The sequence below is a fragment of the Salvelinus namaycush genome, unplaced genomic scaffold (assembly GCF_016432855.1).
Source record: "Salvelinus namaycush isolate Seneca unplaced genomic scaffold, SaNama_1.0 Scaffold88, whole genome shotgun sequence".
Taxonomy (NCBI): domain Eukaryota; kingdom Metazoa; phylum Chordata; class Actinopteri; order Salmoniformes; family Salmonidae; genus Salvelinus; species Salvelinus namaycush.
The window spans coordinates 225,287-247,601 of record NW_024061619.1 but is presented as its reverse complement, the minus strand read 5'-3'; the positions used below and the strand labels follow the sequence as shown (position 1 = coordinate 247,601).

Here is a 22,315-nt window from a genome sequence, read left to right as displayed (position 1 = left end):
AAATAGCGCCCCAGCGGACTAGAAATAAATATTGAATTTCTCGTTGGTGTTGTACACAGAACTAGCCCCCGCTGACGGGTAGTATACCGTGTCACAAACTACCCGGTGAAGTGTTAACAGTAGGAAGGAGTGAACTAACCTCTGTGGCAAGCAGAGATGTACCAAGAGGAGTGACCCGGGTTGATAAAGTGAAGCCCAGGGATCCATTGCTAACTCAGCCTCGGGTAGGAAGACAGGGCGGCCCCCTCACCAGGAAAGAGGCTCATACCGCGGCCTTCCATACTGTGGTCAAGAGAAGATCCACAGGCAAAGACTACCCGCGCGTGAGTGAACCCAGTAGGACGTCTGGGAGGCGGCCCGAACTAGTCACCTCGACAGGAGGACAATTAATGTTTTAGGAAAGTAGCCTTTTTATATATATATATATATACAGTTTTGCCAATGCTACACACCAAAACACAAGGAATAGTGTTTTTATAATTTGTTATAGGCTGTTTTTAAGAACATGTAAATGTGGCTCCTTTGGCCAACACCCCTTGTTTATTGATGGCGTTGGCTGCGCCAGGTTGGCTCTGAATGCATATGGCTGTCCGTTACATTTCAAAAATATCCGGCAAATTCCCTGTCGTGATGTCCGGCGCCTACTTTTCCCAAAGGAAACTCTGAAATGGCATATTTGCTTTTATGAAGATTCTAGAATATTCTCTTGAAAAATCTGTCACCAAAATCTGGACATGGCTGTTCATGTGGTGGTTAATGTATCACTGATCAAACGTCTTAAAATGTCAGTGGCAAAACTGCGGGAGCAAACGAGCTTGGGACAGGGATAGGATAGCCATCATTGTTATGAAAATATCAGCCTCAATTTAACTTCAAAGTTGTTTTTCTTTCTGAAGCCTAATCAGGGACATTTTCTGGGATGGCTATATCCGGGTACTGGCCACCAAAATCGGTGACGTCTGGTCACCCTAGAATTAACAGATTGAATTGAAGAAATAAGGTCCGAAGAGGTGTGGTATCTGGCAAATTTACCACGGCTAATTTCTTCTTACGCACGGCGCAAGAAGCTGTGGTATATTGGCCATATACCACAACCCCCGAGGTGCCTTATTGCGATTATAAACTGGTTACCAACGTAATTAGAGCAGTAAAAATACATGTTTTGTCATACCCGTGGTATGTGTTCTGATATACCACTCCTGTCAGCCAATCAGTATTCAGGGCTCAAACCACCCAGTTTATAATGATTGATAGAGCAGAGAAGCAGGTTGTTGCAACCATGATTTATTATTCAATCAAACATAATGAATTAAACATACATATCTGCAATAGGATACAGTAACTAATGATATCATGAACCTAATTATTTCCTCATCAATGGCTTTGATCAGGTCCTTCAAATAGAGTCAGAGCAGGAGTGAGGCGTGTGCTCTCTGTGTGGTGATGGTCTTTAGCTGTGTGATTCTCCTGGTGGGGAGGTCTCTCCTCACGGTCGGAGCAGTGGTTAGGACTCTCTCCTAAGGGAACAGTATGTACGGGTTACATATAGTACACAATATGGGAAATACACTGCCCTTTGGGACGCAGACTTAAAGATATGAGATGGCACCCTATTCCCTAAAGAGCTCTGGTCTAAAGTAGGGGATAGGATGCCATTTGGGACACAATGATAGTAAGTCCTCATTACTTCATGTTTCTTTAAGTTCAACAGCCTCCCACCCTTACTTACTAAGTTCAACAGCCAGCCTCCCTCCCTCCACTTACTATGTTCAACAGCCTCCCTCCCTCCCTCTACTTACTATGTTCAACAGCCTCCCTCCCTCCCTCTACTTACTATGTTCAACAGCCTCCCTCCCTCTACTTACTATGTTCAACAGCCTCCCTCCCTCCCTCTACTTACTATGTTCAACAGCCTCCCTCCCTCTACTTACTAAGTTCAACAGCCTCCCTCCCTCTACTTACTATGTTCAACAGCCTCCCTCCCTCTACTTACTAAGTTCAACAGCCTCCCTCCCTCCACTTACTAAGTTCAACAGCCTCCCTCCCTCCCTCCACTTACTATGTTCAACAGCCTCCCTCCCTCTACTTACTATGTTCAACAGCCTCCCTCCCTCTACTTACTATGTTCAACAGCCTCCCTCCCTCCCTCTACTTACTAAGTTCAACAGCCTCCCTCCCCCCACTTACTAAGTTCAACAGCCTCCCTCCCTCTACCTACTAAGTTCAACAGCCTCCCTCCCTCTACTTACTAAGTTCAACAGCCTCCCTCCCTCTACTTACTAAGTTCAACAGCCTCCCTCCCTCCCTCTACTTACTAAGTTCAACAGCCTCCCTCTACTTACTAAGTTCAACAGCCTCCCTCCCTCCACTTACTAAGTTCAACAGCCTCCCTCCCTCCACTTACTAAGTTCAACAGCCTCCCTCCCTCTACTTACTAAGTTCAACAGCCTCCCTCCCTCTACTTACTAAGTTCAACAGCCTCCCTCCCTCCACTTACTAAATTCAACAGCCTCCCTCCCTTTACTTACTAAGTTCAACAGCCTCCCTCCCTCTACTTACTAAGTTCAACAGCCTCCCTCCCTCTACTTACTAAGTTCAACAGCCTCCCTCCCTCTACTTACTATGTTCAACAGCCTCCCTCCCTCCACTTACTAAATTCAACAGCCTCCCTCCCTTTACTTACTAAGTTCAACAGCCTCCCTCCCTCCACTTACTATGTTCAACAGCCTCCCTCCCTCTACTTACTAAGTTCAACAGCCTCCCTCTACTTACTAAGTTCAACAGCCTCCCTCCCTCCACTTACTAAGTTCAACAGCCTCCCTCCCTCCACTTACTATGTTCAACAGCCTCCCTCCCTCTACTTACTAAGTTCAACAGCCTCCCTCCCTCTACTTACTAAGTTCAACAGCCTCCCTCCACTTACTAAGTTCAACAGCCTCCCTCCCTCCACTTACTATGTTCAACAGCCTCCCTCCCTCTACTTACTAAGTTCAACAGCCTCCCTCTACTTACTAAGTTCAACAGCCTCCCTCCCTCTACTTACTAAGTTCAACAGCCTCCCTCCCTCTACTTACTAAGTTCAACAGCCTCCCTCCCTCTACTTACTAAGTTCAACAGCCTCCCTCCCTCCACTTACTAAGTTCAACAGCCTCCCAGTCCACTTCTTCTACTGGGGATCTGGTGACTTCCTCGTCCTCCTCTTCTTCTTTAACCGTCACCTCAACAGTTTGACTCAAGTCCTCCTCCCCCTCCACTACTTTAATGTTCCTCCCCAGTGTCTGACTGAAGACCTCTCTGTCGTCAGGACCCAGTGACCTGCGTTTGGATCTGGATTGGTCACCTGGATTCTAGAATGAAAACAGTGATCAATAATACAGGAAGTAATATATCCTCTGAAGATCAGGGTCTGTGTTAATAAATCATCTCAGAAGAGGAGTGCTGATATAGGATCAGGTCCCCTTGTACATGTGATGTTGTTCAGATCAGATCCAATAGGAGTGCTGATCTAGGATCAGGTCCCCTTGTACATGTGATGTTGTTCAGATCAGATCCAATAGGAGTGCTGATCTAGGATCAGGTCCCCTTGTACATGTGATGTTGTTCAGATCAGATCCAATAGGAGTGCTGATCTAGGATCAGGTCCCCTTGTACATATGTTGTTGTTCAGATCCAATAGGGAGTGCTGATCTAGGATCAGGTCCCATTTTACATGTGATGTTGTTCAGATCCAATAGGAGTGCTGATCTAGGATCAGGTCCCATTTTACATGTGATGTTGTTCAGATCCAATAGGGAGTGCTGATCTAGGATCAGGTCCCCTTGTACATGTGATGTTGTTCAGATCCAATAGGAGTGCTGATATAGGATCAGGTCCCCTCCTGTCCATTCTTTATAATCTAAAAGCCCAAACTGATCCTAGATCAGCACTCCTACTCTGAGATGCTTGAAACATTTGGCCCCTGAAATAAATAACATTAGTTTACAGTAAAATGTGAAAAGGTCATTTTCTCCCACCTTGTTGATGTGTGATGTAGGGGGACTTCCTCCTTCACTACCAGAAGAGCCATGGACAGGACTCTCACCTGTAGAGATAGGTTGGTATTATGGGTTATAATGAGACTACCAGGACTCTCTCCTGTAGAGATAGGTTGGTATTATGGGTTATAATGAGACTACCAGGACTCTCTCCTGTTTATCTTTTGATGGAAGGATGGATGGTCAAAAGTAGTGCACTACATAGGGAATAGGGTGCCATTAGGGGTGTATATTAGGGTAAAGTAGTGCACTATGTAGGGAATAGGGTGCCATTAGGGATGTATCTTAGGGTAAAGTAGTGCACTACATAGGGAATAGGGTGCCATTAGGGGTGTATCTTAGGGTAAAGTAGTGCACTATGTAGGGAATAGGGTGCCATTAGGGATGTATCTTAGGGTAAAGTAGTGCACTACATAGGGAATAGGGTGCCATTAGTGATGTATCTTAGGGTAAAGTAGTGCACTACATAGGGAATAGGGTGCCATTAGGGGTGTATATTAGGGTAAAGTAGTGCACTATGTAGGGAATAGGGTGCCATTAGGGATGTATCTTAGGGTAAAGTAGTGCACTACATAGGGAATAGGGTGCCATTAGTGATGTATCTTAGGGTAAAGTAGTGCACTACATAGGGAATAGGGAGCCATTAGGGATGTATCTTAGGGTAAAGTAGTGCACTATGTAGGGAATAGGGTGCCATTAGGGATGTATCTTATGGTAAAGTAGTGCACTACATAGGGAATAGGGTGCCATTAGGAATGTATCTTAGGGTAAAGTAGTGCACTACATAGGGAATAGGGAGCCATTAGGGATGTATCTTAGGGTAAAGTAGTGCACTACGTAGGGAATAGGGTGCCATTAGGGATGTATCTTAGGGTAAAGTACTGCACTACATAGGGAATATGGTGCCATTAGGAATGTATCTTAGGGTAAAGTAGTGCACTATGTAGGGAATAGGGAGCCATTAGGGACGAATAACCTGCCTCCACTTACTAAGATGAGAAGGGTCCCAGCCGACGTCCTCTCCATCAGAATTGATCAGACCACCAACTTCCTCCTCCCCGTCTTCCTGTCCCCCGTTGTGACCGAGGTCCTCCCCCATGTGTGTCTGTAGGTGTTTTCTCAGAGCCTGCTCTGTCGGGAGGTCCTGTCCACACACTGGGCAGCGTTGAGACCCTGGGGAAATGGTTTGTGAATGTTAGCAACAGTGTTCTGTTTTGTGTCGGCAGTGAAGTGGCCGACAGTCTGAGAAGGCAGTGAAGTGGCCGACAGTCTGAGAAGGCAGTGAAGTGGCCGACAGTCTGAGAAGGCAGTGAAGTGGCCGACAGTCTGAGAAGGCAGTGAAGTGGCCGACAGTCTGAGAAGGCAGTGAAGTGGCCGACAGTCTGAGAAGGCAGTGAAGTGGCCGACAGTCTGAGAAGGCAGTGAAGTGGCCGACAGTCTGAGAAGGCAGTGAAGTGGCCGACAGTCTGAGAAGGCAGTGAAGTGGCCGACAGTCTGAGAAGGCAGTGAAGTGGCCGACAGTCTGAGAAGGCAGTGAAGTGGCCGACAGTCTGAGAAGGCAGTGAAGTGGCCGACAGTCTGAGAAGGCAGTGAAGTGGCCGACAGTCTGAGAAGGCAGTGAAGTGGCCGACAGTCTGAGAAGGCAGTGAAGTGGCCGACAGTCTGAGAAGGCAGTGAAGTGGCCGACAGTCTGAGAAGGCAGTGAAGTGGCCGACAGTCTGAGAAGGCAGTGAAGTGGCCGACAGTCTGAGAAGGCAGTGAAGTGGCCGACAGTCTGAGAAGGCAGGGAAGTGGCCGACAGTCTGAGAAGGCAGGGAAGTGGCCGACAGTCTGAGAAGGCAGGGAAGTGGCCGACAGTCTGAGAAGGCAGGGAAGTGGCCGACAGTCTGAGAAGGCAGGGAAGTGGCCGACAGTCTGAGAAGGCAGGGAAGTGGCCGACAGTCTGAGAAGGCAGGGAAGTGGCCGACAGTCTGAGAAGGCAGGGAAGTGGCCGACAGTCTGAGAAGGCAGTGAAGTGGCTGACAGTCTGAGAAGGCAGTGAAGTGACTGACAGTCTGAGAAGGCAGTGAAGTGGCCGACAGTCTGAGAAGGCAGTGAAGTGGCCGACAGTCTGAGAAGGCAGTGAAGTGACCGACAGTCTGAGAAGGCAGTGAAGTGGCCGACAGTCTGAGAAGGCAGTGAAGTGGCCGACAGTCTGAGAAGGCAGTGAAGTGGCCGACAGTCTGAGAAGGCAGTGAAGTGGCCGACAGTCTGAGAAGGCAGTGAAGTGGCCGACAGTCTGAGAAGGCAGTGAAGTGGCCGACAGTCTGAGAAGGCAGGGAAGTGGCCGACAGTCTGAGAAGGCAGGGAAGTGGCTGACAGTCTGAGAAGGCAGTGAAGTGGCTGACAGTCTGAGAAGGCAGTGAAGTGGCAGTGAAGTGGCCGACAGTCTGAGAAGGCAGTGAAGTGGCCGACAGTCTGAGAAGGCAGTGAAGTGGCCGACAGTCTGAGAAGGCAGTGAAGTGGCCGACAGTCTGAGAAGGCAGTGAAGTGGCCGACAGTCTGAGAAGGCAGGGAAGTGGCTGACAGTCTGAGAAGGCAGGGAAGTGGCTGACAGTCTGAGAAGGCAGTGAAGTGGCTGACAGTCTGAGAAGGCAGTGAAGTGGCAGTGAAGTGGCCGACAGTCTGAGAAGGCAGTGAAGTGGCCGACAGTCTGAGAAGGCAGTGAAGTGGCCGACAGTCTGAGAAGGCAGTGAAGTGGCCGACAGTCTGAGAAGGCAGTGAAGTGGCCGACAGTCTGAGAAGGCAGTGAAGTGGCCGACAGTCTGAGAAGGCAGTGAAGTGGCCGACAGTCTGAGAAGGCAGGGAAGTGGCCGACAGTCTGAGAAGGCAGTGAAGTGGCCGACAGTCTGAGAAGGCAGGGAAGTGGCTGACAGTCTGAGAAGGCAGGGAAGTGGCTGACAGTCTGAGAAGGCAGTGAAGTGGCCGACAGTCTGAGAAGGCAGTGAAGTGGCCGACAGTCTGAGAAGGCAGTGAAGTGGCCGACAGTCTGAGAAGGCAGTGAAGTGGCAGTGAAGTGGCCGACAGTCTGAGAAGGCAGTGAAGTGGCCGACAGTCTGAGAAGGCAGTGAAGTGGCCGACAGTCTGAGAAGGCAGTGAAGTGGCCGACAGTCTGAGAAGGCAGTGAAGTGGCCGACAGTCTGAGAAGGCAGTGAAGTGGCCGACAGTCTGAGAAGGCAGTGAAGTGGCCGACAGTCTGAGAAGGCAGTGAAGTGGCCGACAGTCTGAGAAGGCAGTGAAGTGGCCGACAGTCTGAGAAGGCAGGGAAGTGGCCGACAGTCTGAGAAGGCAGGGAAGTGGCCGACAGTCTGAGAAGGCAGGGAAGTGGCTGACAGTCTGAGAAGGCAGTGAAGTGGCTGACAGTCTGAGAAGGCAGTGAAGTGGCAGTGAAGTGGCCGACAGTCTGAGAAGGCAGTGAAGTGGCCGACAGTCTGAGAAGGCAGTGAAGTGGCCGACAGTCTGAGAAGGCAGTGAAGTGGCCGACAGTCTGAGAAGGCAGTGAAGTGGCCGACAGTCTGAGAAGGCAGTGAAGTGGCCGACAGTCTGAGAAGGCAGTGAAGTGGCCGACAGTCTGAGAAGGCAGTGAAGTGGCCGACAGTCTGAGAAGGCAGTGAAGTGGCCGACAGTCTGAGAAGGCAGTGAAGTGGCCGACAGTCTGAGAAGGCAGTGAAGTGGCCGACAGTCTGAGAAGGCAGTGAAGTGGCCGACAGTCTGAGAAGGCAGTGAAGTGACCGACAGTCTGAGAAGGCAGGGAAGTGGCCGACAGTCTGAGAAGGCAGTGAAGTGGCTGACAGTCTGAGAAGGCAGTGAAGTGGCTGACAGTCTGAGAAGGCAGGGAAGTGGCTGACAGTCTGAGAAGGCAGGGAAGTGGCTGACAGTCTGAGAAGGCAGTGAAGTGGCTGACAGTCTGAGAAGGCAGTGAAGTGGCAGTGAAGTGGCCGACAGTCTGAGAAGGCAGTGAAGTGGCCGACAGTCTGAGAAGGCAGTGAAGTGGCCGACAGTCTGAGAAGGCAGTGAAGTGGCTGACAGTCTGAGAAGGCAGGGAAGTGGCTGACAGTCTGAGAAGGCAGGGAAGTGGCTGACAGTCTGAGAAGGCAGTGAAGTGGCTGACAGTCTGAGAAGGCAGTGAAGTGGCAGTGAAGTGGCCGACAGTCTGAGAAGGCAGTGAAGTGGCCGACAGTCTGAGAAGGCAGTGAAGTGGCCGACAGTCTGAGAAGGCAGTGAAGTGGCCGACAGTCTGAGAAGGCAGTGAAGTGGCCGACAGTCTGAGAAGGCAGGGAAGTGGCCGACAGTCTGAGAAGGCAGGGAAGTGGCCGACAGTCTGAGAAGGCAGGGAAGTGGCCGACAGTCTGAGAAGGCAGGGAAGTGGCTGACAGTCTGAGAAGGCAGGGAAGTGGCTGACAGTCTGAGAAGGCAGGGAAGTGGCTGACAGTCTGAGAAGGCAGTGAAGTGGCTGACAGTCTGAGAAGGCAGTGAAGTGGCTGACAGTCTGAGAAGGCAGTGAAGTGACCGACAGTCTGAGAAGGCAGTGAAGTGGCCGACAGTCTGAGAAGGCAGTGAAGTGGCCGACAGTCTGAGAAGGCAGTGAAGTGGCCGACAGTCTGAGAAGGCAGTGAAGTGGCCGACAGTCTGAGAAGGCAGTGAAGTGGCCGACAGTCTGAGAAGGCAGTGAAGTGGCCGACAGTCTGAGAAGGCAGTGAAGTGGCCGACAGTCTGAGAAGGCAGTGAAGTGGCCGACAGTCTGAGAAGGCAGTGAATTGGCTGACAGTCTGAGAAGGCAGTGAAGTGGCTGACAGTCTGAGAAGGCAGTGTGAGGTAAACATAAGTATCTGTTTCCTGTCTAAACTGCCACTACAAATAATACATGTTGCTATGTAGGCTTTCCATTACACGTAGTAAGATTAGTATTTGCAGTTTGAATACATATAAAAATGAGCTATTTGCAGCTTCGCTGTAACATTCTGGAATGTTCATTCAAATCGTTCCAACTGAAGTTGTTACTGTGGCAACATGTTCGGCTGTAAAGGAAGTGTTGTTGAACTCGCCTCCTGTCTGGTTCTCTCTTGCGTGGGTCCGGAGGTGGTACTTCAGAGTGGCAGGCTGGGCGAACCTCCTCCCACACAGGGCACAGAAGTACGGCTTCTCCCCTGTATGCACCATCTGGTGTCTCTTCAGGACGTCTGCCTGGCTGAACCGTCTCCCACAGTCAGGGCAGGAGTACGGCTTCTCCCCTGATGGACAGATGGACAGATGGGTGGACAGATGGATGGACAGATGGGTGGGTGGGACAGACAGACAGTGTCACTCCACAATAATGAGCCATTTACTTTATGTCCGTATTATTATGTTTTATTATTTCTTATTGTTGTTGAAAAGGAACCTGCAAGTAAGCATTTCATTGGACGTTGTATACCACGTGAATCCCATACATATGACAATGCTGTAATGCATGCTGTCAATTGCTGCATAAAGTTTCAAGTTTTATTAAAGAACCACATTGTGGACAACTCAAGAGTTTTGAGACACTGATATCCTTCGATCGTTAAATCAACCTCACCTGTATGCACTCTCGAGTGGACTTTCAGGTGCCCGTTGTCACGGAAACCCTTCCCGCACTCGGGGCAGACGCAGGGTTTCTCTCCTGTGTGAGACCTAAATCAAATCATTCTTTATTCAAAGTGCATTTAAACTTGAAACAGACTTTACAGTAAAACAACAAGGAGATCAAATGAAAACAAGAATGAAATAAAATGACCTCTGGTGCATCTTCAGGCTGTCCTTCTGGGTGAAACTGGCGCCACACTCCAGACACTGGTAAGGCTTCTCCCCGGTGTGAATCCGCTGGTGTTTCTTCAAGTTTCCGATCTGAGCAAAGCCCTTGCCACACACAGAACAGGAGTAGGGCCTCTCTCCCGTGTGTGTTCGCTGGTGCACTTTCAAAAATTCATTTTGGGTGTAACTCTTGCCGCAGACGGAGCAAGAATAAGGTCTCTCCCCCGTGTGTGTCCGTAGGTGAACTCTAAGACTTCCCTTCTGGGTGAAGCTCTTCCCACACACAGAGCAGGAGTGAGGCTTCTCTCCGGAGTGTATCCTCTCATGTTCTCGGAGGCCTCCTGAGTGGGCGAACCTCTTGCCACAATCAGGACAGGGGTAAGGCTTCTCCCCTGTGTGTACTCTCTGGTGTCTCACCTTATGGAACACAATGGAAATAAGTAATTGACTTGTTTTGTGTTATCCCGTCACGTTTTAAGTACTGTGTGTATATGTCATTTTTTTAAACTGGGAAATAAAAATCATCAAACTCACCAGGTCACATGGGCGGGAAAACTCTTTCCCACAGTCCAGACAACAGTGTGAAAAGGTTTTGGTTGGTTCTGTTTGGTTCTGTTGATCAGGTTCTCCTGATGCAGGGGGGCTGTGGGACGGGCTGGGCTGGTTGTTAACATCATCCTAAAAGAGGATGAAGGGCAGAAGGCAGCCGTGACTAGTTCTGGAGAGGGGAACATTTGTTTTGTTGTGGTACACGAAACGAGTGTTTTGTTGTGGTAGACTATATGAGTGTGTTGTTGTTGTGGTAGACTATATGAGTGTGTTGTTGTTGTGGTAGACTATATGAGTGTTGTTGTTGTGGTAGACTATATGAGTGTTGTTGTTGTGGTAGACTATATGAGTGTGTTGTTGTGGTAGACTATATGTGTGTGTTGTTGTGGTAGACTATATGAGTGTTGTTGTTGTAGACTATACGAGTGTGTTGTTGTTGTGGTAGACTATACGAGTGTGTTGTTGTTGTGGTAGACTATATGAGTGTTGTTGTGGTAGACTATATGAGTGTTTTGCTGTGGTAGACTATATGAGTGTTTTGCTGTGGTAGACTATATGAGTGTTGTTGTGGTAGACTATATGAGTGTTTTGTTGTTGTGGTAGACTATATGAGTGTTGTTGTTGTGGTAGACTATATGAGTGTGTTGTTGTTGTGGTAGACTATATGAGTGTGTTGTTGTTGTGGTAGACTATACGAGTGTTGTTGTTGTGGTAGACTATACGAGTGTTGTTGTTGTGGTAGACTATATGAGTGTGTTGTTGTTGTGGTAGACTATATGAGTGTGTTGTTGTTGTGGTAGACTATATGAGTGCTGTTGTGGTAGACTATATGAGAGTGCTGTTGTGGTAGACTATATGAGTGTGTTGTTGTGGTAGACTATATGAGTGTTGTTGTGGTAGACTATATGAGTGCTGTTGTGGTAGACTATATGAGTGTTGTTGTGGTAGACTATACGAGTGTTTTGTTGTTGTGGTAGACTATACGAGTGTGTTGTTGTTGTGGTAGACTATATGAGTGTTGTTGTTGTGGTAGACTATACGAGTGTTGTTGTTGTGGTAGACTATACGAGTGTTGTTGTTGTGGTAGACTATACGAGTGTTGTTGTTGTGGTAGACTATACGAGTGTTGTTGTTGTGGTAGACTATACGAGTGTTGTTGTTGTGGTAGACTATATGAGTGTGTTGTGGTAGACTATACGAGTGTTGTTGTGGTAGACTATACGAGTGTTGTTGTGGTAGACTATACGAGTGTTGTTGTTGTGGTAGACTATATGAGTGTTGTTGTGGTAGACTATATGAGTGTTGTTGTGGTAGACTATATGAGTGTGTTGTTGTGGTAGACTATATGAGTGTGTTGTTGTGGTAGACTATATGAGTGTGTTGTTGTGGTAGACTATACGAGTGTTGTTGTTGTGGTAGACTATATGAGTGTGTTGTTGTGGTAGACTATATGAGTGTGTTGTTGTGGTAGACTATATGAGTGTTGTTGTGGTAGACTATATGAGTGTTGTTGTGGTAGACTATATGAGTGTTTTGCTGTGGTAGACTATATGAGTGTTTTGCTGTGGTAGACTATATGAGTGTGTTGTGGTAGACTATATGAGTGTTGTTGTGGTAGACTATACGAGTGTGTTGTTGAGGTAGACTATATTAGTGTGTTGTTGTGGTAGACTATACGAATGTGTTGTTGTGGTAGACTATATGAGTGTTTTGCTGTGGTAGACTATATGAGTGTGTTGTTGTGGTAGACTATATGAGTGTGTTGTTGTGGTAGACTATATGAGTGTTGTTGTGGTAGACTATATGTGTGTTGTTGTGGTAGACTATATGAGTGTTGTTGTGGTAGACTATATGAGTGTTGTTGCGGTAGACTATATGAGTGTGTTGTTGTGGTAGACTATATGAGTGTTGTTGTGGTAGACTATATGAGTGTGTTGTTGTGGTAGACTATATGTGTGTGTTGTTGTGGTAGACTATATGAGTGTGTTGTTGTGGTAGACTATATGAGTGTTGTTGTGGTAGACTATATGAGTGTTGTTGTTGTGGTAGACTATATGAGTGTGTTGTTGTGGTAGACTATATGAGTGTTGTTGTTGTGGTAGACTATATGAGTGTGTTGTTGTGGTAGACTATATGAGTGTTGTTGTGGTAGACTATATGTGTGTTGTTGTGGTAGACTATATGAGTGTTGCTGTGGTAGACTATACGAGTGTTGTTGTGGTAGACTATACGAGTGTTGTTGTGGTAGACTATACGAGTGTTGTTGTGGTAGACTATATGAGTGTTGTTGTGGTAGACTATACGAGTGTTGTTGTGGTAGACTATATGAGTGTTGTTGTTGTGGTAGACTATATGAGTGTGTTGTTGTGGTAGACTATATGAGTGTGTTGTTGTGGTAGACTATACGAGTGTTGTTGTGGTAGACTATATGAGTGTTGTTGTTGTGGTAGACTATATGAGTGTGTTGTTGTGGTAGACTATATGAGTGTGTTGTTGTGGTAGACTATATGTGTGTGTTGTTGTGGTAGACTATATGAGTGTTGTTGTTGTGGTAGACTATATGAGTGTGTTGTTGTGGTAGACTATATGAGTGTTGTTGTTGTGGTAGACTATATGAGTGTTGTTGTTGTGGTAGACTATATGAGTGTGTTGTTGTGGTAGACTATATGAGTGTGTTGTTGTGGTAGACTATATGTGTGTGTTGTTGTGGTAGACTATATGAGTGTTGTTGTTGTGGTAGACTATATGAGTGTGTTGTTGTGGTAGACTATATGAGTGTGTTGTTGTGGTAGACTATATGAGTGTGTTGTTGTGGTAGACTATATGAGTGTTGTTGTGGTAGACTATATGAGTGTGTTGTTGTGGTAGACTATATGAGTGTTGTTGTGGTAGACTATATGAGTGTGTTGTTGTGGTAGACTATATGAGTGTTGTTGTGGTAGACTATACGAGTGTTGTTGTGGTAGACTATATGAGTGTTGTTGTTGTGGTAGACTATATGAGTGTGTTGTTGTGGTAGACTATATGAGTGTGTTGTTGTGGTAGACTATACGAGTGTTGTTGTGGTAGACTATATGAGTGTTGTTGTTGTGGTAGACTATATGCGTGTTTTGCTGTGGTAGACTATACGAGTGTTGTTGTGGTAGACTATACGAGTGTTGTTGTGGTAGACTATATGAGTGTTGTTGTGGTAGACTATACGAGTGTTGTTGTGGTAGACTATACGAGTGTTGTTGTGGTAGACTATATGAGTGTTGTTGTGGTAGACTATATGCGTGTTTTGCTGTGGTAGACTATATGAGTGTTGTTGTGGTAGACTATACGAGTGTTGTTGTGGTAGACTATACGAGTGTTGTTGTGGTAGACTATATGAGTGTTGTTGTGGTAGACTATACGAGTGTTGTTGTGGTAGACTATATGAGTGTTGTTGTTGTGGTAGACTATATGAGTGTGTTGTTGTGGTAGACTATATGAGTGTGTTGTTGTGGTAGACTATACGAGTGTTGTTGTGGTAGACTATATGAGTGTTGTTGTTGTGGTAGACTATATGAGTGTGTTGTTGTGGTAGACTATATGAGTGTGTTGTTGTGGTAGACTATATGTGTGTGTTGTTGTGGTAGACTATATGAGTGTTGTTGTTGTGGTAGACTATATGAGTGTGTTGTTGTGGTAGACTATACGAGTGTTGTTGTTGTGGTAGACTATATGAGTGTGTTGTTGTGGTAGACTATATGAGTGTGTTGTTGTGGTAGACTATATGAGTGTGTTGTTGTGGTAGACTATATGAGTGTTGTTGTGGTAGACTATATGAGTGTTGTTGTGGTAGACTATATGAGTGTTTTGCTGTGGTAGACTATATGAGTGTTTTGCTGTGGTAGACTATATGAGTGTGTTGTGGTAGACTATATGAGTGTTGTTGTGGTAGACTATACGAGTGTGTTGTTGAGGTAGACTATATTAGTGTGTTGTTGTGGTAGACTATACGAATGTGTTGTTGTGGTAGACTATATGAGTGTTTTGCTGTGGTAGACTATATGAGTGTGTTGTTGTGGTAGACTATATGAGTGTGTTGTTGTGGTAGACTATATGAGTGTTGTTGTGGTAGACTATATGTGTGTTGTTGTGGTAGACTATATGAGTGTTGTTGTGGTAGACTATATGTGTGTTGTTGTGGTAGACTATATGAGTGTTGTTGTGGTAGACTATATGAGTGTTGTTGCGGTAGACTATATGAGTGTGTTGTTGTGGTAGACTATATGAGTGTTGTTGTGGTAGACTATATGAGTGTGTTGTTGTGGTAGACTATATGAGTGTTGTTGTGGTAGACTATATGAGTGTTGTTGTTGTGGTAGACTATATGAGTGTGTTGTTGTGGTAGACTATATGAGTGTTGTTGTTGTGGTAGACTATATGAGTGTGTTGTTGTGGTAGACTATATGAGTGTTGTTGTTGTGGTAGACTATATGAGTGTTGTTGTGGTAGACTATATGAGTGTTGTTGTTGTGGTAGACTATATGAGTGTGTTGTTGTGGTAGACTATATGAGTGTTGTTGTTGTGGTAGACTATATGAGTGTGTTGTTGTGGTAGACTATATGAGTGTTGTTGTGGTAGACTATATGTGTGTTGTTGTGGTAGACTATATGAGTGTTGCTGTGGTAGACTATATGAGTGTTGTTGTGGTAGACTATACGAGTGTTGTTGTGGTAGACTATATGAGTGTTGTTGTGGTAGACTATACGAGTGTTGTTGTGGTAGACTATATGAGTGTTGTTGTTGTGGTAGACTATATGAGTGTGTTGTTGTGGTAGACTATATGAGTGTGTTGTTGTGGTAGACTATACGAGTGTTGTTGTGGTAGACTATATGAGTGTTGTTGTTGTGGTAGACTATATGAGTGTGTTGTTGTGGTAGACTATATGAGTGTGTTGTTGTGGTAGACTATATGTGTGTGTTGTTGTGGTAGACTATATGAGTGTTGTTGTTGTGGTAGACTATATGAGTGTGTTGTTGTGGTAGACTATATGAGTGTTGTTGTTGTGGTAGACTATATGAGTGTTGTTGTTGTGGTAGACTATATGAGTGTGTTGTTGTGGTAGACTATATGAGTGTGTTGTTGTGGTAGACTATATGTGTGTGTTGTTGTGGTAGACTATATGAGTGTTGTTGTTGTGGTAGACTATATGAGTGTGTTGTTGTGGTAGACTATATGAGTGTGTTGTTGTGGTAGACTATATGAGTGTGTTGTTGTGGTAGACTATATGAGTGTTGTTGTGGTAGACTATATGAGTGTGTTGTTGTGGTAGACTATATGAGTGTTGTTGTGGTAGACTATATGAGTGTGTTGTTGTGGTAGACTATATGAGTGTTGTTGTGGTAGACTATACGAGTGTTGTTGTGGTAGACTATATGAGTGTTGTTGTTGTGGTAGACTATATGAGTGTGTTGTTGTGGTAGACTATATGAGTGTGTTGTTGTGGTAGACTATACGAGTGTTGTTGTGGTAGACTATATGAGTGTTGTTGTTGTGGTAGACTATATGCGTGTTTTGCTGTGGTAGACTATATGAGTGTTGTTGTGGTAGACTATACGAGTGTTGTTGTGGTAGACTATACGAGTGTTGTTGTGGTAGACTATATGAGTGTTGTTGTGGTAGACTATACGAGTGTTGTTGTGGTAGACTATACGAGTGTTGTTGTGGTAGACTATATGAGTGTTGTTGTGGTAGACTATATGAGTGTTGTTGTGGTAGACTATATGCGTGTTTTGCTGTGGTAGACTATATGAGTGTTGTTGTGGTAGACTATACGAGTGTTGTTGTGGTAGACTATACGAGTGTTGTTGTGGTAGACTATATGAGTGTTGTTGTGGTAGACTATACGAGTGTTGTTGTGGTAGACTATATGAGTGTTGTTGTTGTGGTAGACTATATGAGTGTGTTGTTGTGGTAGACTATATGAGTGTGTTGTTGTGGTAGACTATACGAGTGTTGTTGTGGTAGACTATATGAGTGTTGTTGTTGTGGTAGACTATATGAGTGTGTTGTTGTGGTAGACTATATGAGTGTGTTGTTGTGGTAGACTATATGTGTGTGTTGTTGTGGTAGACTATATGAGTGTTGTTGTTGTGGTAGACTATATGAGTGTGTTGTTGTGGTAGACTATATGAGTGTTGTTGTTGTGGTAGACTATATGAGTGTGTTGTTGTGGTAGACTATATGAGTGTTTTGCTGTGGTAGACTATATGAGTGTTGTTGTGGTAGACTATATGAGTGTTTTGTTGTTGTGGTAGACTATATGAGTGTTGTTGTGGTGGTAGACTATATGAGTGTTGTTGTTGTGGTAGACTATATGAGTGTTGTTGTTGTGGTAGACTATATGAGTGTGTTGTTGTGGTAGACTATATGAGTGTGTTGTTGTGGTAGACTATATGTGTGTGTTGTTGTGGTAGACTATATGAGTGTTGTTGTTGTGGTAGACTATATGAGTGTGTTGTTGTGGTAGACTATATGAGTGTGTTGTTGTGGTAGACTATATGAGTGTGTTGTTGTGGTAGACTATATGAGTGTTGTTGTGGTAGACTATATGAGTGTGTTGTTGTGGTAGACTATATGAGTGTTGTTGTGGTAGACTATATGAGTGTGTTGTTGTGGTAGACTATATGAGTGTTGTTGTTGTGGTAGACTATATGAGTGTTGTTGTTGTGGTAGACTATATGTGTGTGTTGTTGTGGTAGACTATATGAGTGTTGTTGTTGTGGTAGACTATATGAGTGTGTTGTTGTGGTAGACTATATGAGTGTGTTGTTGTGGTAGACTATATGTGTGTGTTGTTGTGGTAGACTATATGAGTGTTGTTGTTGTGGTAGACTATATGAGTGTGTTGTTGTGGTAGACTATATGAGTGTGTTGTTGTGGTAGACTATATGAGTGTGTTGTTGTGGTAGACTATATGAGTGTGTTGTTGTGGTAGACTATACGAGTGTTGTTGTGGTGGTAGACTATATGAGTGTTGTTGTGGTGGTAGACTATATGAGTGTTGTTGTGGTGGTAGACTATATGAGTGTTGTTGTTGTGGTAGACTATATGAGTGTTTTGTTGTGGTAGACTATATGAGTGTTTTGTTGTGGTAGACTATATGAGTGTTTTGTTGTGGTAGACTATATGAGTGTTTTGTTGTGGTAGACTATATGAGTGTTTTGTTGTGGTAGACTATATGAGTGTGTTGTTGTGGTAGACTATATGAGTGTGTTGTTGTGGTAGACTATATGAGTGTTGTTGTTGTGGTAGACTATACGAGTGTTGTTGTTGTGGTAGACTATATGAGTGTTGTTGTTGTGGTAGACTATATGAGTGTTGTTGTTGTGGTAGACTATATGAGTGTTGTTGTGGTAGACTATATGAGTGTGTTGTTGTTGTGGTAGACTATATGAGTGTGTTGTTGTGGTAGACTATATGAGTGTTGTTGTTGTGGTAGACTATATGAGTGTGTTGTTGTGGTAGACTATATGAGTGTTGTTGTGGTAGACTATACGAGTGTTGTTGTGGTAGACTATATGAGTGTTGTTGTTGTGGTAGACTATATGAGTGTGTTGTTGTGGTAGACTATATGAGTGTGTTGTTGTGGTAGACTATACGAGTGTTGTTGTGGTAGACTATATGAGTGTTGTTGTTGTGGTAGACTATATGCGTGTTTTGCTGTGGTAGACTATATGAGTGTTGTTGTGGTAGACTATACGAGTGTTGTTGTGGTAGACTATACGAGTGTTGTTGTGGTAGACTATACGAGTGTTGTTGTGGTAGACTATATGAGTGTTGTTGTGGTAGACTATACGAGTGTTGTTGTGGTAGACTATACGAGTGTTGTTGTGGTAGACTATATGAGTGTTGTTGTGGTAGACTATATGCGTGTTTTGCTGTGGTAGACTATATGAGTGTTGTTGTGGTAGACTATACGAGTGTTGTTGTGGTAGACTATACGAGTGTTGTTGTGGTAGACTATATGAGTGTTGTTGTGGTAGACTATACGAGTGTTGTTGTGGTAGACTATATGAGTGTTGTTGTTGTGGTAGACTATATGAGTGTGTTGTTGTGGTAGACTATATGAGTGTGTTGTTGTGGTAGACTATACGAGTGTTGTTGTGGTAGACTATATGAGTGTTGTTGTTGTGGTAGACTATATGAGTGTGTTGTTGTGGTAGACTATATGAGTGTGTTGTTGTGGTAGACTATATGTGTGTGTTGTTGTGGTAGACTATATGAGTGTTGTTGTTGTGGTAGACTATATGAGTGTGTTGTTGTGGTAGACTATATGAGTGTTGTTGTTGTGGTAGACTATATGAGTGTGTTGTTGTGGTAGACTATATGAGTGTTTTGCTGTGGTAGACTATATGAGTGTTGTTGTGGTAGACTATATGAGTGTTTTGTTGTTGTGGTAGACTATATGAGTGTTGTTGTGGTGGTAGACTATATGAGTGTTGTTGTTGTGGTAGACTATATGAGTGTTGTTGTTGTGGTAGACTATATGTGTGTGTTGTTGTGGTAGACTATATGAGTGTTGTTGTTGTGGTAGACTATATGAGTGTGTTGTTGTGGTAGACTATACGAGTGTTGTTGTGGTAGACTATATGAGTGTTGTTGTTGTGGTAGACTATATGAGTGTGTTGTGGTGGTAGACTATATGAGTGTGTTGTTGTGGTAGACTATATGAGTGTGTTGTTGTGGTAGACTATATGAGTGTTGTTGTGGTAGACTATATGAGTGTGTTGTTGTGGTAGACTATATGAGTGTTGTTGTGGTAGACTATATGAGTGTGTTGTTGTGGTAGACTATATGAGTGTTGTTGTTGTGGTAGACTATATGAGTGTTGTTGTTGTGGTAGACTATATGTGTGTGTTGTTGTGGTAGACTATATGAGTGTTGTTGTTGTGGTAGACTATATGAGTGTGTTGTTGTGGTAGACTATATGAGTGTGTTGTTGTGGTAGACTATATGTGTGTGTTGTTGTGGTAGACTATATGAGTGTTGTTGTTGTGGTAGACTATATGAGTGTGTTGTTGTGGTAGACTATATGAGTGTGTTGTTGTGGTAGACTATATGAGTGTGTTGTTGTGGTAGACTATATGAGTGTGTTGTTGTGGTAGACTATACGAGTGTTGTTGTGGTGGTAGACTATATGAGTGTTGTTGTGGTGGTAGACTATATGAGTGTTGTTGTGGTGGTAGACTATATGAGTGTTGTTGTTGTGGTAGACTATATGAGTGTTTTGTTGTGGTAGACTATATGAGTGTTTTGTTGTGGTAGACTATATGAGTGTTTTGTTGTGGTAGACTATATGAGTGTTTTGTTGTGGTAGACTATATGAGTGTTTTGTTGTGGTAGACTATATGAGTGTGTTGTTGTGGTAGACTATATGAGTGTGTTGTTGTGGTAGACTATATGAGTGTTGTTGTTGTGGTAGACTATACGAGTGTTGTTGTTGTGGTAGACTATATGAGTGTTGTTGTTGTGGTAGACTATATGAGTGTTGTTGTTGTGGTAGACTATATGAGTGTTGTTGTGGTAGACTATATGAGTGTGTTGTTGTTGTGGTAGACTATATGAGTGTGTTGTTGTGGTAGACTATATGAGTGTTGTTGTTGTGGTAGACTATATGAGTGTGTTGTTGTGGTAGACTATATGAGTGTTGTTGTTGTGGTAGACTATATGAGTGTTGTTGTGGTGGTAGACTATATGAGTGTTGTTGTGGTAGACTATATGAGTGTGTTGTTGTGGTAGACTATATGAGTGTTGTTGTTGTGGTAGACTATATGAGTGTTGTTGTGGTGGTAGACTATATGAGTGTTGTTGTGGTAGACTATATGAGTGTGTTGTTGTGGTAGACTATATGAGTGTTGTTGTTGTGGTAGACTATATGTGTGTGTTGTTGTGGTAGACTATATGTGTGTGTTGTTGTGGTAGACTATATGAGTGTGTTGTTGTGGTAGACTATACGAGTGTGTTGTTGTGGTAGACTATATGTGTGTGTTGTTGTGGTAGACTATATGAGTGTTGTTGTTGTGGTAGACTATACGAGTGTGTTGTTGTGGTAGACTATACGAGTGTGTTGTTGTGGTAGACTATATGAGTGTGTTGTTGTGGTAGACTATATGAGTGTGTTGTGGTAGACTATATGAGTGTTTTGTTGTGGTAGACTATATGAGTGTCCAATACTTTGATCAGGGAATCAGGGCCTGTATTTCACAAAGCATCTAACAGTAAGAATGCTGAACTCAGACCCTCCCTGTCCAGGTAATCCTAAAGCAAAACTGATCCTAGATCAGTGTGTTTGTGTTAGTGCTTGGTAGGAACAAAAGACTGCACCCACCGCTCTGCAGATAAGACTGGCCCTGTCTCAAAAGACCCACCCAGTGGCATGGTGTCACTACAGACTGACTGAGCAGCAGCAGTAAACTAACCGCCAGCTTGATACTTTGTTACATTGACAACCACAATCAAATCAGTTTTCAGATGACTGAGCATAAACGGACCTGGCATAACCGGTCTGTGCTATTACTCCAACTCTTGTCACGCATCGTCTTGCAATTACAGCAATGGAGTTTTCACAACCCGATTTGGGACAAAGCTTGCCCATTCATGTGAGGCATTCGAGTCCGAAGGGCCAGGACAATGTTAGTAGATTTGGCTGGCTAGCTAACGGGCATTCGTCCCTCCCGTGTCTTACCTCGTCCATTGTGGGTCGGTCAGAACCGGGAGGAGTGAATTCTGCCGACATGTTATTGATTGTTGTTCTTTTACGTTCACTTCAGCTCGAGGACACTCACGTCAGTTGAACAATTTACTGGTCGTGAAACGATTTGAAACCTAACCAGCCATCTAAACGAAGGCAATACATGCAGAAATCCTATATGTTGCCATTTTAACAGTAACTAGCTAGCTAGACTGTTTAGAAGAGAGGTAAATAAGCCGACTGTCTGCGTTACTGCATCACCGTACTTCCGGGTATGATTCTTCTGCATGACTAAACTACCTGGTAGAATAGCGCCACCTTGTGTACAGGAGTGAGAAGGCAGGCAATACAAGGCGCTCACAACCTGCAGGAATCTTGTTCAATTATATATTTTTATTTTATTTTAACTTTATTTAACTAGGCAAGTCAGTTAAGAAGAAATTCTTATTTACAATGACGGCCTACCCCGGACGACACTGGGCCAATTGTGCGCTGCCCTATGGGACTCCCAATCACGTCCGGATGTGATACAGCCTGGATTCGAACCAGGGACTGTAGTGATGCCTCTTGCACTGAGATGCAGTGCCTTAGACCGCTGCGCCACTCGGTCCTCAAACCAACGTTAAAGGTGCATGCCGCCACCTACTATGCTGCTGAAGGGTCAATCACGGTCTAAATCCTCCTACCTCAGTGCTTCTGAAAAACAAAATAGCCCTACTAACTTCTAATAGACCCTCCCCCATCCCCCAAAATCCCCGTCCCACCTCAATGACCCTACACTTCCATTTTCCCTCTGTTAAACATACTTAAGACAATATAACAACACATGCTCCACCGTTTCATCGACCGTACACTCCAGACACACACCATTCACATGCTGCCAACCAGATGTAATGACGAGTTCAATGTACAATATCCTAAGCGCAATCACCACCTCTTCCTTCCTAATCTGACCTTTGAACCTTGGTCCACTGACCTTTCTTTAGAGGGAATATAAATGCTGTCCCTTGGGCTCAGAGTCCCATCTCTTCTGCCACACATCTATCAAAATGGCCCTGATCTTACATCTGGCCTCACCTCTACCCAGTGGAACATTAATATCAATTATATTTAGTTTCAAAGCTCTTTTGGCTAACTGGTCTACAATTACATTCCCTTCCACACCCAAATGTACTGGGACCCAGCAGAATATCACT

The 22,315-nt window shown here is 44.4% G+C and overlaps 1 protein-coding gene across 1 annotated transcript; it reads right to left on the bottom strand.

Moving 5' to 3' along the window:
* Nucleotides 1-1,268: 1,268 nt before the first annotated feature.
* LOC120043231 (zinc finger protein OZF-like) lies at nt 1,269-21,380 on the bottom strand. The gene is made up of 9 exons (XM_038987892.1): nt 21,114-21,380; nt 10,380-10,523; nt 9,829-10,262; nt 9,631-9,725; nt 9,119-9,304; nt 5,025-5,207; nt 4,014-4,081; nt 3,137-3,347; nt 1,269-1,517 (listed from the first exon to the last, which is right to left on the bottom strand). The coding sequence occupies exons 1-9, from the start codon at nt 21,162-21,164 to the stop codon at nt 1,375-1,377; spliced, it is 1,515 nt and encodes a 504-aa protein (XP_038843820.1). The 5' UTR covers nt 21,165-21,380; the 3' UTR covers nt 1,269-1,374.
* Nucleotides 21,381-22,315: the final 935 nt, after the last annotated feature.

What these genes read in the sequence shown, in the direction of transcription:
- LOC120043231 (XM_038987892.1), bottom strand. Translation starts at nt 21,164, where the DNA reads ATGTCGGCAGAATTCACTCCTCCCGGTTCTGACCGACCCACAATGGAC. An exon ending in TTTCCCGCCCATGTGACCTG is followed by an intron (nt 10,263 to 10,379) that starts GTGAGTTTGATG and finishes GTGTTCCATAAG; the next exon opens with GTGAGACACCAGAGAGTACA. An exon ending in CTGGGACCCTTCTCATCTTA is followed by an intron (nt 4,082 to 5,024) that starts GTAAGTGGAGGC and finishes CTATCTCTACAG; the next exon opens with GTGAGAGTCCTGTCCATGGC.